This window comes from Leptosomus discolor, chromosome Z (assembly GCF_034619465.1).
Source record: "Leptosomus discolor isolate bLepDis1 chromosome Z, bLepDis1.hap2, whole genome shotgun sequence".
Taxonomy (NCBI): domain Eukaryota; kingdom Metazoa; phylum Chordata; class Aves; order Leptosomiformes; family Leptosomidae; genus Leptosomus; species Leptosomus discolor.
Window position 1 is genome coordinate 36923742 of NC_141419.1, and position 18693 is coordinate 36942434.

The following is an 18693-nucleotide window of genomic DNA, read 5'->3' on the forward strand; positions in this document are numbered from 1 at the left end:
GGCAGTAGGGGAAGAAGTCAGAAGAAAGGAAGACTAACCTTTGGTCGAGGAGGATTGGGTTAGGGATCTTTTAGGTAAACTAGACACCCGCAAAATCCATGGGCCCTGATGGGATGCACCCATAAGTACTAAGGGAGCTGGCAGATGTTATTGCTAAGCTGCTCTCCGTTGTCTTTGAAAGGCCGTGGCGAGCAGGAGAGGTGCCTGAGGACTGGAGGAAAGCCAATGTCACTCCAGTCTTCAAAAAGGGCAAGAAGGAGGATCCAGAAAACTACCAGCCAGTCAGCCTCACCTCCATCCGTGGAAGAGTGATGGAACAGCTCATTCTGGCTGTTATCTCTAAGCACATTGAGGAAAACATTATCAGGAGTAGTCAGCATGGATTCACCAAGTATAAATCATGTCTGACCAACCTGACAGTCTTCTTTGATGGCATGGCTGGCTGGGTGGATAAGGGGAAAGCAGTGAATGTTGTCTACCTCGACTTCAGCGAGGCTTTTGACATTCCTCCCATCACATCCTCATAGGGAAGCTTAAGAAGTGTGGGATAGACGAGTGGACAGTGAGGTGGATTGAGAACTGGATGAAGGGCGGAGCTCAGAGGGTTGTGATCAGAGGTGCTGAGTCCAGCTGGAGGCCTGTGGCTAGCGGTGTTCCCCAGGGGTCAGTATTAGGGCCTGTCCTATTCAATATATTCATCAATGACCTAGACGAAGGGACAGAGCGTACCCTCAGCAAATGTGCTGATGATACAAAGCTGGGAGGAGTGGCAGATGTACCAGAGGGCTGTGCTGCTGTTCAGTGAGATCTGGACAAGCTGGAGAGTTGGGCAGAGATGAACCAGATGAAGTTTAACAAGGGGAAGGGTAGGGTCCTGCACCTGGGGAGGAATAACCCCATGCACCAGGACAGATAGGGGGTCGACCTTACATTTGCAATGTAAGGACTTTCCTGCTTTTGTTAGTTCACACTTTCGTAAGACATACACTCTTAACACCTGCTATTGTGAAGTACCGCACAGGAGATGCCTAGTTCAAGTTGTTCGATGATGATTTAGAATCACAGAATGGCAAGCATTGGAAGAGACCTCTAAAGATCATCTAGTCCAACCCCCCTGCTAAAGCAGGTTCATCTAGAGCAGGTCACACAGGAACACATCCAATGGGTTTTTAATATCTCCACAGAAGGAGACTCCACAACCTCTCTGGGCAGCCTGTCCCAGTGCTCTGACAGCCCCAAAGGAAAGAACTTCCTCCTCATCTTCAAGCAGAACTTCCTGTGCTCCAGTTTGTGCCCGTTGACCCTTGTCCTGTCCCTGGGCACCACTGAAAAGAGCCTGGCCCCATCCACTTGACACCCACCCTGTAGATATTTATAAGCATCGATAAGATCCCCTCTCAGTCTTCTCTTCTCCAGGCTAAAGAGCGCCAGGTCTCTCAGCCTTTCCTTGTAGGGGAGGTGTGCCAGTCCCCTCATCATCTTCGTAGCCCTCCACTGGACTCTCTCCAGTAGTTCCCTGTCTCTCTTAAACTGGGGGGCCCAGAACTGGACACAGTACTCCAGATGTGGCCTCACTAGGGCAGAATAGAGGGGGAGGAGAACCTCCCTCGACCTGCTGGCCACACTCTTCTTAATGCACCCCAGGACACCATTGGCCTTGTTGGCCACAAGGGCACATGGCTGGCTCATGGTCAACTTGTTGTCTGCCAGCACTACCAGCTCCTTCTCTGCAGAGCTGCTCTCCAGCAGGTCAGCCCCCCGCCTGTACTGGCGCATTATTCCTCCAGAGGTGCAGGACCCTACACTTGCCCTTGCTGAACCTCATTAGGTTCCTCTCTGCCCAGCTCTCCAGCCTGTCCAAGTCTCACTGAATGGCAGCACAGCCTTCTGGTGTGTCAGCCACTCCTCCCAGTTTTGTGTCATCAGCAAACTTGCTGAGGGTATGCTCTGTCCCTTCATCCAAGTCGCTGATGAATAGGTTGAATAAGACTGGACCTAGTACCCTGTGGAACACCGCTAGTTACAGGCCTCCAACTAGGCTCAGCATCACTGATCACAACTCTCTGAGCTCTGTCCTTCAGCCAGTTCTCAACCCACCTCACTGTCCACTCGTCTATCCCACACTTCCTAAGCTTCCCTATGAGGATGTGATGGGAGGCAGTGTCAAAAGCCTCGCTGAAGTCGAGGTAGACAACACCCACTGCTCTCCCCTCATCCACCCAGTCAGTCATGCCATCAGAGAAGGCTGCCAGGTTGGTCAAGCATGATTTCCCTTTGGTGAATCCATGCTGACTACTCCTGTCTTCCATGACCTTTCAAACATGATGGAGAGCAGCTTAGCAATAACATCTGCCAGCTCTCTTAGCACTCTTGGGTGCATCCCATCAGGGCCCATGGATTTGTGGGTGTCTAGTTTGCCTAAATGATCCCTAATCCAATCCTCCTTGACCAAGGGTGCAGTCATCCTTTCTCCAGACTTCTTTCCCTACCCCCAGGGTCTGCGATTCCTGAGGGCCAGCCTTAACATTAAAGAATGAGGCAAAGAAGGCATTCAGTAACTGTGCCTTTTAAAGCCAAAATAATACAGAGTTTGAAAAAGCTACTAGGGTCACAAAGAAGACAAGAGAAGTACCTGAACACCACCAGTCCGGCACAGCTTTGGGAGATGGACAGAACAGGAAGGAGTTGTAACTAAATGGAAACAGTCTCCTAAGAGGCTGAGTGGGATCAAAGCACAGACCTGCGCATCCAGTTCTGCATACCACCCAAATTCAGTGTAGACTTTTGGACCAGAGATTGCAGATCTTCTATTATTCTCCTACAGATTTTTGGTTTATTAGCATTATTATCTAGTTACTGCTGGTCAAAAAAGGCTAAAACCACTGACTTTGTATCGGAAAAGATAGCAGGTAGGCATTTTGGAGTCTGCCAGTAAGACTATGGGTTGTCAGAAACAAACTTTGTGGGTAGTCAAAAACCAACCAAACAAACCAACTCGTCAAACACCCACATACTAATCTTAACTGCGAATTATAAAGACTGTCCTCCTCCTCCACTTTTTTTGTTCTCCCTGAATCAGTAGCTCCACAGCTTTCTTTTCTAAATACTATTTGGAAAGAGGAGATGGATGGGGATAAATTCATACTCACACCACATTAATACAGATATAAGCAAGTTACCTTACATAGCTTCAAACTTTTAACATCATAGATGACAGACATTATTTACAACTGCAAGCTTCAAACACTGTGACAATCTTCCATTGCAAGAACAAGCTGATAAGCATTGTCTTTGCATTGAGTTATAGAAAACTTCAGAAACCAGTAACAATAAATTTAACAAAATCTGTATTCAAAATGAGTATTTTTTCCTGATTTTTAACAAACAGCAATAATAGTTTCCAGTTTTCAGTTTTCCCACCAGGAACTAAAAAATTTTGGTAGCCATTTACAAGGCTAAAGAAACGTAAAGCAATCATTCCCAAGTTATTTTTAAAGAGCCAAGAAAAGTAGACGATGATATTCTTGCTATTTCATCTGTAGCAGACCCTTAATCTATCCAGAGAGTCCTGTTTCTTCAGTTAGCAAGTTGTTGCTGCTACAGGTAATTGAACATACCAAGAGAATCCATCCAGAAAAGTGTACACAGTGGAACAGTTTTGACTTAGTACCTCACATCAGAAGTAGCAGAGTTATTTTTGAATGCCACCATGCCTCAGCTAATACCCTGCCATTCAGCCGCCATGTAGGCATGACTTCTGGAGCTGAGGTTGCTCCCACACAAGTAATCTCCTTATTGCAGTTCAGGCTTTTGTGTCAGAATACACAAAAGCAGCCCATGCTTGTTTGTGGTTTCAATGTGGCAACTTATTTGCTATACACAAGCAAGCTCTCCAACCACTTCTTGAAAGTGTAAGACATCCTTGAAGCTAATCGCTTTGGATCTAAACATAGAGCTTTAAAGCGAGAAGCCCCCAAGACCAGCACCCATTGTTTGAGGTCTGTGTGTACGTATGCATATGCATACACACAATACACAAAACTGTACATATGCAAATGCCTTTTGTTGTCATGCCTTCATTTCTATGAGGTTAGCTAGGAAAAGTGTCTGAACCAGACCTAGACCTTACTAAAATTCCATAGCACACCATAGGAAAGAAAACGTGAATTAATTTAGGCTAGTGAAAACCCTATCTTTCCTAGTTTTGCTGCTTGTAGTGAGCTGCTAAAAAAAAAAAAAAAAAAAAAAAAAAAAAGCGCAAGCCTCTAAGGAACACCATTCTCCAACATCCAGTCCCTATCTCCAAAATCTCTGATTTGGGACCAGAATATTTCCCCAGCCCCAGAGAACCATATCACTGCACCTAACGAACCAGGTCCCAATACAGTACTGCAGCAGATCAGATGAGAATAGACTGCACTTACTAGATGCAGTCAATTTCAAGCTAGTCTTCACTGAATAATAATAGAATCATTAGGTTGGAATACACCTCTAAGATCATCAAGTCCAGCTGTCGACCTAATAGCACCATGCCCACTAAACCACGTCTACAAGTGCCACATCTACACGCTTTCTGAACACCTCCAGTGACGGTGAATCCATCACTTCCCTTGGCAGCCTGCGCCAATGCTTGACAACCCTTTCGGTGAAGAAATTTTTCCTAATGCCCAATCTAATCCTCCACTGGTGCAACTTGAGGCCATTTCCTCTCATCTTATCATTAATTACTTGGGAGAAGGGACCAACACCCACCTCACTACAACCCCCTCTCAGGTAGTTGTAGAGAGCAATAAGGTCTCCCCTCAGCCTCCTCTTCTCCAGGCTAAACAACCTCAGTTCCCTCAGCCGCTCCTCACAGGACCTGTTCTCCAGGCCCTTCACCAGCTTCGTTGCCCTTCTCTGGACACGCTCCAGCATCTCAATCTCTTCCTTGTAGTGAGGGGCCCAAAACTGCACACAGCATTCGAGGTGCAAATGCCACACAACTTTTCAGTGAGACTCTATGTGCACTGGTATCAAAACCAGAGCTTTTGCAGTGGATCTAACATTGGTCACAGTCATTTGCTATTGCAGTTCCTTGACAATGACTCTGGTTTGTCTAAGAGGCCAGAACCACATGGTGGTGTATGCTTGTCCAACCATCTGCAACCACTTATGACCATACCCCTCGCCATTTCACAGACCATTTTAGGCTTACATCCCAATAGGTACTGCTACAATGGCAAGTTTGATCACTAAATTAAAGTGTCAAATTATATAACACTTGTACACATTGAGCTAATACTTATCCTTCCTTCAGGCTTAAGTGCATACTTACATTCTCCACAGCTGCTAACACCAAACTTTTAAGCTGAGACCTAGGCTTTGAACCTACAACCATCGTCAAACTTCAAAGAAGCCAGGATCTTGCAGGGCATAACTAAGAACTAGAGTAAGAGCTTAATGCTAAGAACCTAAGCAGGAGCCAAAAACCAGCTACTGGTACTGAACCCTTCTTAAGCTTAATTTTTACAGCTGAAAGCCCTCATGGAACACTTGTTTTTATTATGTGAATACTAAGATTAATAGTGAGATAGAGGGTGTTGTGCAAACTTACACCTTAGCCGAGAAATACAGCTATATTATGAAAGGGAACTGTTTTTCAGGTGCACTCAGGAGGCTGAAAAACTTCTCAAAAGATTTAAGTATAAGAAGAAACTATTACAAATTTCTTAAGGGACTTTAAAAGGTGACTGTATCCAGTAACATGCAAATAAAATAATATAAATCCATTTGAAACACAATAATATAAATCTTTGAAAACTGGCAAAAAAACGAAACAGTATTTGGAGCCATGAGCTTAATCAAAACCACTCTAACCTGAAAACAAAACAGTTATTTGAACATTTGAACTCAAAGTGCAGAGCAATAGATGCCCCCACACCTCCCCAAAAAGAACTCACAGTAAGAATTATCTTTTACACCCTGGCCCACAGAGAATATAAACATATGTCAACCTGTTAATATTTCCTTTCCTGTGGCTGTTGTATTAAACAGAGCACAGCTGGATGGATCTTACCAAAGAGACAAAGGGAAGAAAAAAATCAGTGTTCCTGAAATGCAGAGTTTTAATCCTCCTCAGGAAATGACTGTAACTCAGATCTAGAGGTTATGGTTTGCAGTGAAGAAAAATACAGCCTCCAGACCCATACAGGCCCATATGGTTATATATAATAAGTCTATAGCTAATCTTTTCAATATACATTATGTATAGCACTTAAGAAACAACTACAAAACTCTACTCCAAACCCAGAAACAACAGATATATAGCCAAACAACAATTTAAGAGACAAGGTACATTTGATAAAGATTACTTCTGCAGTCATTTGGCAGGGAGGTAGATAACAGTTCAATGGGTGGCCCATCAAAACAGAGCAGTCATAAAGGAGCAGCCACTTCAAAAAGGTAGTCAAGCAAAATTGTTCTGAGAAAAAAATCATACTAGTACTAAAGTATGATTTATATATTCCTATACTAAGACAGGAGTTTTCTGTAGCTGCTAAGTAACCTGAGTTACAATTACTCCATCTAATCAAAGCATCCTTCATAGGAGTTTCTGACAATATTTCTACTGTTACCAAAAGTCTGTTTGACACTTAAGAATGATTCTTGAATTAAATGTTTATTATACACGAGCATGAAAAAAATATCTCCACACATCTCCCTGAATTGCACATGTGGACACAGTTAACTCTTACACAGATAAGTTATACAAAGCAAGAAGTGATAAAATGTGTACTCTATTCCACCATATAACCACACAATTATTCCTAGCAATCGTAAATTACTAGGTAAATCAGATACTCAGCACAGTGGAAGCCATTCAACTGCTTTAACAGATGCTGGATATGTACTTACACAAATCACACAGTTAGGATAAAATAAATACTGATCTCCTTGAGACTGGCCCTCATGAAAACTGTCAAAAGGTCAAAACCACAGCCTGATTACAGCAAATGTTACTAGCAGAAAAGTGCTGAGCTCCAAAATGCCTGGTAGCTCTTCTAGAAAATAATAATTACAAAATAGACTCACACAACAGTATATTTGGTCATACACACAGTATTTTCCTCAGAAGGTAATAAGATATATACAGTGTCCTAATCTGTTCCAAAGCAGCAAAATATCAGACCTCTATGATTAAACTATTACATGTTCTTTATGTTAGATGCTGAGAGTATCAATACATGTCTCCCTATCTCATCTGGTTTCACGGATCATAATCAAAAAACACCTGAATTAAGGTCTGAAACGTGCCAGTGAAATACTGTTCCCTTGCCATCATCACCATACTTCTATCAATCCTCTATACACCAGAAATACTGTTTTGTATTTAATATGTGCACCTCTACCTCAGATACAAACTCAAAAGCGTGAAATATTTTACATACATGATTTGCAATGAAAAGACTACAAGTACTATGCAGGTTCCTCTGTTCAGTCTGCATTTCACAGAACACCAGTTGTTTTTCCACATAGCCAAATAAAAAACTTGAGTAACATGCAGCTCCCAAAAGATGACTTGTTTATCATTCCTGGCACTTAAACTGGGATTTTCAAACATCTAGGTATGAAAAACAATTAGCTGATAAGGACTGCAGGATTTAAAGTGTGAGTGATTACCATATCAAACATTGTTCAAGACTGCATTGATAAAAACCACAAATAAAAGCACAACAAATAGTATAAAATAAAACAACTTCAAAATTGAAACTAAATTTTTCTGGTTTTACATGAAAAGAAGTTTCTGCTGCATTAAGTTTAAAAGTACTAAATAGAATACATTGCACCAAGTACAATAACAGACTATTTTATGTTAAAATCAAAAATAATTTTGTAAGAGACTGCTTCACTTTAAAAACATACCATTTAATGGTTAATTTTCTTTAAAAAAATACACCCTGAAGTAAAAAAAGCTCTCACGTCTCCTGAACATCTAAATTCCCCTAAGGTTCACTGGTCCTACTGATATTGTATAGAAATCATATTCCTCAATCTGTTAGAAATGGCTTTAACTCATTTATGTGGAGTTTCAGCACGTAAACAATTTCAAAACAAGAACAAAGTTTGAAATCTCTCTGCCTCGTGAGGCAACAGGATGTTAGGCAGCCCTACCCTAAATGAACTGCCATCCTGAGATTTTATAGGGCCTCAACTCTTTTGCATGGGAAATTATGACCAATTTAATCTCAGGGACAGACTGCCAGTGCTCAGGTCTGCTTGTAATTTCAAGCAACACGTTCACTCCCTTTCTTCTTTCTCTGAGCAGTAACAACTGGACTTTTCAGGTGTCACTTTACAGCAACCTGCCGATACAGCACTACTGGGAGGTGACTGTACACATGCAGATGGCAAGAACTTGCAGGTAAAGCGCTGGGAAAGAATTTAACAGGCTTGACAACGCAAAAGTCACCAAAGGAAAAAAAGTTTAATAACCAGCGAAAACTTCCAGTGAAACAAACTGCTTTCATCTACTCACTTTTCACACTGCTCTGTGACTGGGTGTCCTGGTTTGGCTGGGATAGAATCGCAGCCCAGCCATGCTAGGCAGGCTGTTGGCAGTTTCAAGTCAGCCAGGGCAGCTGACCTCAGTTATCTACATGGGTAGCCCATACCATAATGTCATGGTCATTATAAAGGGGGAAGGTTTGCTGAGGAGAGAGAGCTGCTGTGGGGTCCTACTGGGGGTTCCTTGAGGGCCAGTCATGCTAGGCTGAGTATAAATTTGTATACTTTATTTATTTTGTTGTTTCATAACATTTGTCCTTGCTTCAACCTTCAGATCTCCCCTCCTTTTCCCAACTCCTCTTCTCAACTGGGGAGGGGTCATTGAGTGACAGAATAACTGCTACAGTTTAGCCACCAGAGACACTGGGAACCTACAGTACACTACAGTATACTAACACACATGCAGAGTAAAGGTGTGGCAACTCTGCACTGCGGGATTGGCAGGAACTCCTCCCAAACACAGGTGTGCAGACTCCTTGTCTTGACATCCATTATGCTAGCATTTAAGGACCCCCATGTGTCTGTCAAGTAAGAGATACCAGCTCCTGCTCGGAGGTTACACAGCACAGTGTTACAGAAGGTGCTACCTCAGAAAAAACACAGGCTGACGCATGGCTTTCAGATCGTGAATTAACAATAGCACAAAGTTAAGCACAAAAGCTTCCTGCTTGGGTAATGAATGCCAACTTTTTATACAAAACACGTTTTCATTTCAAACACAAAGCTAGGAATTGTGAATTGGGTATGTCCTAAGGGCTAAAATTAATTGTTTGGCCTTTCCTACCAAAGAAAATATATGGGGTTAGAAACTTACCTGCTTTTAAAAAAATATATTATGATTATGGATAAGTGCTTAGCATATTTATCTTGGAAATATTTAGGTCCAAAAAGTATTTACTTGTAAGTTGGGTTTTTTTGGTTTTTTGGTTTTTTTTTTTTTAAAAAAAGGCTTATTTTGTGACACATTTTTATTTACTTAAAGTGGTTTTGCTTTTCAGTTACTGTTCCATCCAATTCCCACCCCAGTGGCTAACTACAGATATTTCCAAGATGCTCTGCATAAAGTTCTTAATGTTTTTTCAGCAAAAGATGGGCACAAGTGCAAGCACTAGGAAAAGTAATCACATTTAAAAGAAATTACCTACAGGAGACCCAGGACTAGCAGTGGAACCACAAAACATTACAAGTAGAATACAGCTACAAACCCATTCTTCCTTTTTATTTTAACATTATTTTACAAGAATTTTTTCTTCCATGGAATTCCTTCAGTTTGAAGCTAGCTTATTGGAGATACCTTTATTTGCTATCTCAGCTCTAGCTCAACATTGAGAAAGAAAAAGGTGTCATCATTAAACTAGTACTTTCATAGTAGAAATGGTTATTTCAGTACTGAGGAACTCAACAGAACGTCAGTGACAAAATACCTCAATGTATTCCTGAAGTTTAATGAAGTTTTATTAACTTTTATTTATTTATTTATATTTATTATTAATTACAAGCGCACACAAATCTCTCTTAGAAAGCTGGAATAATGTTTCTCTAAGCTAAATCCAACTTCCTAACATAATCACATTGAAATTCCGTAATGGTGACAGAAGATAAACATAAAAGAACAGCAATGTCAGTGTGCACAAAGGTTTTTGCAAAGATATGCTTACCCGTGCTACTGATTTAGAAAACATCCTATAATCCTAATCATCTGGAAAGGATAGTTTTCAAGACAGAATCCTGCATTACGTGCCAAGAGCTCTGCCTCCAGAAAGAGCATCACTGCTTGAAAGCCTGGACATAAGTGAATATGCAATATGATAGATAGATAGCATCATCTCCCACATTATCATTCACAAAATTTTTGCCAGTAGTGAAATGAAAAACATAGTGTTCTCACACAGAAGGAACTGATTCCTACAAAGCTGCAGAACTCCTTTCTTATTACAATTTTTTTTCTTAACTACAGGCTTGAGCCGATAAAATTGCAGATTAAATAGAACCAGTGTAAATGTATTTGAAAGAAATCATTTGGTTTAATTTAAAATACATAGACAGTCACCACTACCACCAGCAGAAGATATGTTCAGATAGCAAATCCTACTCTCTCCAGCCACCAAGAAAAGAAACATAGCAATCCATTTTCAGGCACAGGTTGTTTTCCTATTTACAGTTCAGAACACTAGAGAAAGTTAATCACCCCTGTGTTATTTCATATGATGAGTCTATTAGCAGAGTATGAATATTAGAAGAAATTTACAAAATAGTGACTATTGAATCAACTGTAAAAGGACACCTTTTTTAAAGGAGCGCTTGAGAAAACAGAAGCAAAATCACAGCTAATGAGGTTGGCCTTTATGTTTTGGGTTTTGTTTAAGAGCATGTATACTTAATTTGTACTACCTGAGTTAAAGAGGCCTCAAATTTAATTTTCCTAAAACGAAACTTAAAGAAACAAGGTACTAAGTACATTATCAAATCTCGTTCCTTTTTCCTTCATTTTTAGACAAAACCCGGTAACTTTAACATATCTGAAACATGAGCACAGACTGGAAAAACTACATAATTATCTTTTTACCATTTAACATTTTTTCACACTTCTTTTCATAATACTTGCTTGAAGTGTATATACTTTATGTGGAAAATGCTCCCTCTCTGTGCTCTGTTTTCAACTCATATCAAAATTTGCAAATAGAAGTGATGGAAAAATCACTTCAAAGTTTCCTATGCTGCAGTTATCACTCTGGGTTAACTATGTAACAGTAGAAACTGGAACATCCAAGAAATTGTAATATCATTCTATGATTCTGATGTAAATAAACTCAAATTTTACAGCTTTTTCATAACAGGCTGACATATGCATTTTTCAACTGTATCTTACAGTACTTTTAGCACTGATATTGCAAACCTCTTTTCCATAGGAACTGATGGAAGGCTTCATAAGACACAGTATTTCAGACAAATAAAAGCAGATTACTGTCGCTATTTAAGAAAGAAACAAAGAGATCCAGTCAACAGTCAAACATCAAGAAATACATCTGAGAAGTGGAAAAGGACAAGGGTAGAAAATCACATTCTGATAGGCATACTGAAAAGTTAGCTTACTCTTTCAAGAAATACTGCAAATAAAGTTATATCTACAAAACCTTCATCTAATTTTAAACAATTTTATACAGGCAACATATGTCACGCAAAGCATAGCAACTACATAAAAGTATTAAGATAAAAGACAGCTCAAAGGCCACTTAAGACAAAGCTAAAAATACATAAAATACATAGGACAAAAAAAGTTTTTGAGCTACTTCTAAGTTTCAGCAATTAATTATGATAAAGAATGGAAATTTCAGCGACAAAAATTATCAATATGACTGATTTTTTCACTTTTTTTTTTGGTCATCTGCTAAGCAAAGAAATCAAAAGATGTCTTCAAAGACCTTTAAATCACAGGCTAGATCAATTTACTGACTAAAAATAGTAAAGTATTTGGGTAAAATGAATTATTTACCAGTAATTTCTTTCCTCAGATTTACTGTTGTAATCAGATTTTAATTTTAGAATGAGATTTTATTTACTTGAATCAACTTTTAACTTCATTTTTAGCATATCGAAAGTGGTAATCTGCACAACATTACACACTGTCAGCTGTGAGTGAATCCTTCTGAGCAGAAACCCAGAAACATGTTTCAAGTAAGGTTTCTCAGTGCTCAGGTTTATAAACAATTGGAGCCTTCAGGACACATCAACAAGTTGATTGCTCCCTCCAAAACAAGCCTAAAAGTAACTTTTAAGACCACTGAGGAGGAAAATACTCACATACATTTGTAAAGTACTGTAATTAGAAATATCTGGTGCCTGACTCCAAACTGTAAAAAAAATTTCCCATAATTTTGTCTTTCAACGATATTGACCCAAAAACTTACTTTGCAAAGGCAGCTACGTGCAACAGGTTTTCAATGAAGATTAAAGGAGTTAAATTATTAAAAAAAAAAAAAAAAAGAAAAGCAATATATAAGTACATTAAAACAAACTGAAGCCAGAGAAAAGTAACATAATCAAGGTGAACTTCCAACATGCCAGATAATACAACACGCATTCTGCATGCAAAGAAAGCTGTATCAGTTTCCTTTGGAAACAAGGCCAGATGGGAGGAAATTAAAAAAATATTAAATTATCTTCCTTTATGATAGCAGCCACAGAAGAAAAAAAAAAAACAATTACATTTTCTCTCTTATTCTGTTCTGTTGCTTTCTCCAGGGAACATGAAGAATGAACATCAGCCATCTCGGAAAATGACAGCGCTCCAAAAAGCCAGAATGGTCAACAGTAAGATATCACTTTACAGAAGAATTGCACAGAGGCCACTTTGTTTCTTTCAGGGGATTATTTCTTTGGGACCTTACAGGTAGCAAACATTCTTAACAGATCATGTCCTCATCTCTTCACTACTAATCTCTCCCCTCCCAAAGTAAGGCTTCATGGGGTTTGTATACCAGGTAATACAAAACCAAAGGCAACAAAGCTGTGTGGTCCTTTCCCTCCTCAAAACATTGTGCTTGTTTTATCTTAACAACAACTGCTACTTGTTGTCTAGTAACTGCTATCCCTTTGAGTGTTTGAAAAAAAAAAATTCTTTGATGTTTTGATATTGATGGCGTCAACTAGAAGCACAACAGTTAAATTCTCCCAAAATAAACCACAAAGCATAACAGAGTTGGAAAATAATTGGCATTTTCAACGAACCACCAGTGAAGACAAAAAATGGTTTTGGCACAAAGCCCTGGCATTTAATGATCATTTTGCTAAACTTCCAAGCAAAGGAATATTATCTTAATACAATCCTTAAAACATTTTAAATTGCACGATGATAATGTCAAGAGAAAGACTTGAACTGTTCAAAGAGCAGTAAGGCTGTCTTAATTAAAAGGTATACAAGGAGAATTCATGAATTATCAGTTGATAGCTGCAACATACCTTTCTCAGAAATAAAATCCAGTTCAACTAAAATTACCGTCTTGACATACATACTGATGGGTAAAAATCCGAGCAAATGTTTGAGTTGAGTAAATTATGGTTGGTTTTGCCTCACAGCACGTTCACCCAGGGACCAGTCTACCTTCAGCCCTGCAGGCTCTCACTATTAAAGTGCACTGAGTTTTTCTAATTCAAAAAAAGACACTACCTTGATCAAGTACAATCTTACTCCACTGATACCTGTCACAGTCTTGTCTGGTTGGAGATATTGCTACTTCCAATCAGGAGTCAATGTACTGCAGGTCTACCATCTTTGTACCATTGCTTCAAACTGCTGTGGATTACTGCCCCCAAATGCATCTCTCCGCATTATAAGAGCCCTAGAAAGAGCAGCTGTTCTATCCCAACATGGTTTCCCAGAGAGAACGGACTGCCTGTCAAACATAACCCTCTCCACACCCGGCCATTATAATGATACAGGCTGGAAGAAAATCCACTTGAGATAGCCTCACTGGGCGTTCAGCAGGACCACCTGAGCTTACCCCCACAGTTCACAGTCTGATGCTTACATGTGTTCATGAGCAGCATTATCTTCCCCATGCTTAGAGGTTTATACTGAAGTTTTATTCACAATCATAATGTAAGTATTTATTTACCAATTATGTCTTCTAATAAGCTACCAGGAAAAGAAAACAACATTAGTCCTCTTAGCCATTAAACTTATTTTGGTTTTGTTAAAAAAATCCCACTTCTCCCAGCAACAAATCCCTTTTAATTACGATTTTTCAATGTGGTCTTTACTTAGGAACCTATAATGCCTGCAATTGGGTCCATTCTGCAAAAGGCCTCAGTACTATGGAACAATCCGAGCTCTATCCAAAGCCTGAAACCACTGTCAACAAGGAAACCTTGATGCATTTGACGAGGTGGGGGGGCACTAAAAGGAAAAAAAAGGCGAAGCGAGTAGGAAACAGATATTGAAGGGTAACAATGAAAATCAATGGGGTTTTTTTTTTATTAAAAAAACAAAAAAAAACAACTAGCCATTTCCCAGTATATGTCTCAAGAAGAATCAAGATTTCAAAATCCCCTTTATACTCTTCTTTATGAGCACAGCACTGCCATGTACATGCATAGCACAGAAAAAGATCACTTCTTTGCTTCAACGTGGAAAAGTGATGGCTGAAGAGGGATGTAACAGGTCTGTAAAACCAGAAGAGGCATGGGGTGGGATGAATAGGCACCGGCAGTCTGTTATCTCTTTCAAAACAAATATTGAGAGTTTTTAAATAAGAGAAAAAGGCCAATCAAAACCAAAAGGACATGGGTTTTGACACAGAACACAGGTAAGCTGACCACCTCCTGCCACAAGATGCTGTGGATGGCAGAAGGATGCTAGATGAATGCATGGAAGGGGAATCCACTGAGAGCTGCTAAAAACTCAGAATCCCCACGTGGCTCAGGAAGCTCCCAAGACAGGAGCAGTTGGAAGCTGAGAGACCAGGCAGGGGAAAGGAGAGAAGTCATGTTTATGCCATTCTTGCATCACTCCTTAAAGATGTTTTTGGATGACAAAACATTGCTGGATGGATAGTAATCCAGAATAATCACCTTTTTTACTGTAATGTAAAAGACTAAAGGAACTGCTCAATTTGCCAGACAAGAAGATACATTTTTACTTTTTATTGAACAGAACTAGATGCTTCAAATTACATTTTCTAAAGTATATTTGCAATATCTGGACGTTCATGGTTACATCCATATTCAAGAAAATATCTTAGTTACTACCATAAACAAGTTACCCTCCTTACAGTATTACATATACTGTTAATGTCCCACCTAGGTCAGAATGAAGTTTTAGTTTGTTGCAGCAGGCAGTCTCAAAAAAGGCTTGGTATTCCCCCAAGACCTGTAAGTACTGTCACAGATGAGTGTTTTTGAAAGGTCTCTTCTCTGAAAGCATACTGCTGCTTCAACAGGTTTGTAGTCTTTTTGTACGAGTGATTAAGATTATTGTTCCACCTGAGGTCTTCCATGATGATTTTGCATTACAACAAGAAAATAAAGTACTTTTTTAAAAAGAAGAGGCTGACTACGAAGCAACAAGAACCAGTGGATGAACACAGACAGTAGTCAAACTTACTTTTGCCCTTTAGAGTTTTAACATTACAGTTGTTTATAATTTTAAACTTGGACTCAAACACTGTAACGGACAGGTGTGCCCTCAGAACAACCCAATTGCCTCATTTGACTTCATGGCTAATAGGGACATGGGACTTCTCTCTAATTTCTCCATCAAACCTAAGTCTTCAGCTAGACAAAAGCCTTCCATTGAGATAGCTGTGAAAAAATCTTTTCATCTAAATAGCTCATGGGTTGCAGAAAGCCAACTCTAGAACTGAGCCTCTCAGGGCTGGTCCCCCATGGGCTCTCCCCACCACGACTCAACAATGTTGACCAAGCTGTCCACAGGGATGCAGCCAGGATTGACCTAAGGACACCACCCTCGGTTATGTATTTCATCTCATCTCCAATATGAAGGTATATGAACTCAGTTTCTAGATGTAGCAGCTCCTTAAGATTTAACTACTACATTCTCTCTTTCCTTTTACTTTCCTGTATCTTTCACTAAAATCACACTACCAATCTGCTATTTCTTGTTCAAAAACTTACAAAATTATGCTTGACCCTGAACTATAAGTACTATTTGTATATTCTGCTTTACATTTAAACAGCCAACCTATCCCACAAAACAATTCTTTCAGTTGTGCACAACACACAATAGCCATAGCTGTACACTGCTGCATATAGCTGGAGAAGGTGTGCTTTACAATTATTTCGATATGAAAAAACACAAACTGAGTGATAAGGTAAGTTTTCTTGTTTGTGGTGGGTTTTTTGGTAGTCTTGTGTTTCTCAAAACAAACTGAACTGTTCTCACACTCATCCTTTGTTCCTGGTAGAAATGGTAAATAAATATAGAAAAACATCCACAGTGTTTTCAGTTAAAGCAAAGCAACATTGCACAGTATGCGATATCCCAAAAGCAAACAGAGGAGAAATTGTGAAAACAGGAAACATTTTAACGTTTAAATTGCATAAAGGTAGAGCATTATACTGAAGAAAAGCAAATTGGAATAAAAGTTATTTCACAATCTTTTGAGACATCAGCAGCACAGATAAAACCTTGCACTAGAGGAGGTGTGTTTAGTTTTGGGGTTTTTTTTTTTTACAGACAACTATTATCTTTATAAACATTCACTGCAAAATCCAACAGACATCAACTTAGACTGTTATATCAGTCAACCACAGATTTCTACACAGGTAATAGGCAAAGGCAATAGCAAACCAGACACGTGGCACCAAGGGTGAGTCAGTATTTTGGGTTTCCATTTTTTTTTAGATCAGTTTCACGTTAAAATTACCATTTTGTAATTCAACATTGAGAGCAGCCTGTTTAAACTTAGTTTCTGAGCTACAGTTTTGTTCGGTCTTCCTAAAAATGTACTGTTTGAAGCCTGTTGGTTATTTGGTGAGGTACATTATGCAAGCTGCTATATCTTGACCATTCTGCAGCAGAGATGAAGGCAGAGTCCCTAGCGAGGGAGTGTTAGCACTAGCACACGGTAGCACTAGCTCACCGACTCACTGCACTACAGACACAGAATTCTCTGGCACTGGTTATAGTGACAGAAGCTGTTCCCACACTGGGAGCTTTGATGCCCAAGAGCTCCTGCATGGAACTGTTTGGGCACAAATGGCTGCCACAGAAAAATAAAACTTTCCTAAACCAAGGCTGCTTCACCTTAGTTGAACATTTTGTATCAGACAGCTTCAAGTTTCTTGTTTTATTTCAGCCACCGATGTGGGCTGAGCTTCCCCACCTCGAGCCGATATCAGAGCAGCAGGAACCCTACCGTAGGTGTGTGTTGGCACCTGCGTGGAGCAGCAACAGCTAGAAAGGCTTAAAGCTGTCAACTTCACTTGTGCTAGGGCTCCCACCAACACCTCCGCCAAGCTGAACTACCACCGGTGAAACAGCACGCACTGAAAAAGTCAAGTCGTTGATGATGTACGAAATGATGCCTCAGGTGCGAGGCTCCGGACAGGAGCAGCTGGCAGGCCCGGGCAGGCTGGTACGGCCTCTCCCCGCACCGAGAGGCCTTCAACCCGGCGCTGGGGACACCAGCGCCAGGCACCACCGTGCTCTCCCGGGCACGGGACAGGCCACAGGCCAGGGTAAGCCGTGAGTGCCGTTTCCTGAGCTCGCTGTTCTCTTTCACCCACCGCGGCGCCACCGTACGTAACCCACGGCCTGCCCATGCCCCCGGGCACGCTGGGGCTTGACCTGGGTTCTCTCGAAAGAAAACCGACCGGGCAGGAACCACGCCCGCAGGGCTATGAGAATCGGCTGCTACTCCTCCCCAGCCCTGCCGCAGGCTGAAACTTGAAACGAGCCGCTGCCTGCAGCGGCAGGAGACCCCCCCCCACCAGCAGACCCTCGCGGGGACGGGTATCTCCTCGCCCCGGGGCAGGCGAGGCGGCCGGGCCGAGCAGGGCGGCTGCAGCCCGCACTCACCCAGCAGCAGCAGCTTCAGCTCCCGGCGGGCGTCCCGCTTGTCCCGGCGCAGCTGCCGCTCGATCTCCGCGCTGATGCGCTGCGACTCCTTCTCCTCGGCAGAGAGGCAGCAGCCGGCCATGGCCACCGGCGCCCCCGGCTCCCGCTGCCGGAGGTGAGCGGAGGAAAGCCGCCTCCAGCCGCGCCACGCCGCGGCGAGGGGCTGCCTCGCCTCCCCGGCCCGCCTCGCCTCCCCGCCCCTCCGCTGCCGCCGCCGGAGAGGCCACGGGGCCGGGGCCGGGGCCGGAGCCGGCAGGTGCCGCCTCCTCCCGCTGGCTGATGACCCAAGGCTGCTCCGCCGGGGCGGGAAGGACCCTCCTCCCGCACCGCTGGTAGCTTGCGGGGCGGAGGGAGACACGCTACAGGCTGCGACGCGCCGGGTGCCCTGGCCGGGAAGCAAAGGAAGCCGGCTACTTAAAAACAAAATTTAAAAAACCCTCAATTGCACACACACAAGCCCCCAGAATAACTAAAAAAAACCAAACCCCACACACCCATTAGCGATAGTCAGGAGGCCAGAGGCGAAAGGGAGGCTAGCTGTTGTCACCGACCTTCGGCTCCCCAGGGTG

General features: G+C 41.6%; 1 protein-coding gene across 1 annotated transcript in view; it reads right to left on the reverse strand.

The window, feature by feature from the left end:
* Positions 1-18206, reverse strand: part of LOC104347232 (guanine nucleotide-binding protein subunit alpha-14) — a 79747-nt gene extending 61541 nt beyond the window's left edge. The window contains exon 1 of the mRNA XM_086479829.1: positions 18086-18206. Within this exon, the coding sequence (XP_086335955.1) occupies positions 18086-18206 (121 nt within the window). The remainder of the gene's footprint in view (positions 1-18085) is intronic.
* Positions 18207-18693: the final 487 nt, after the last annotated feature.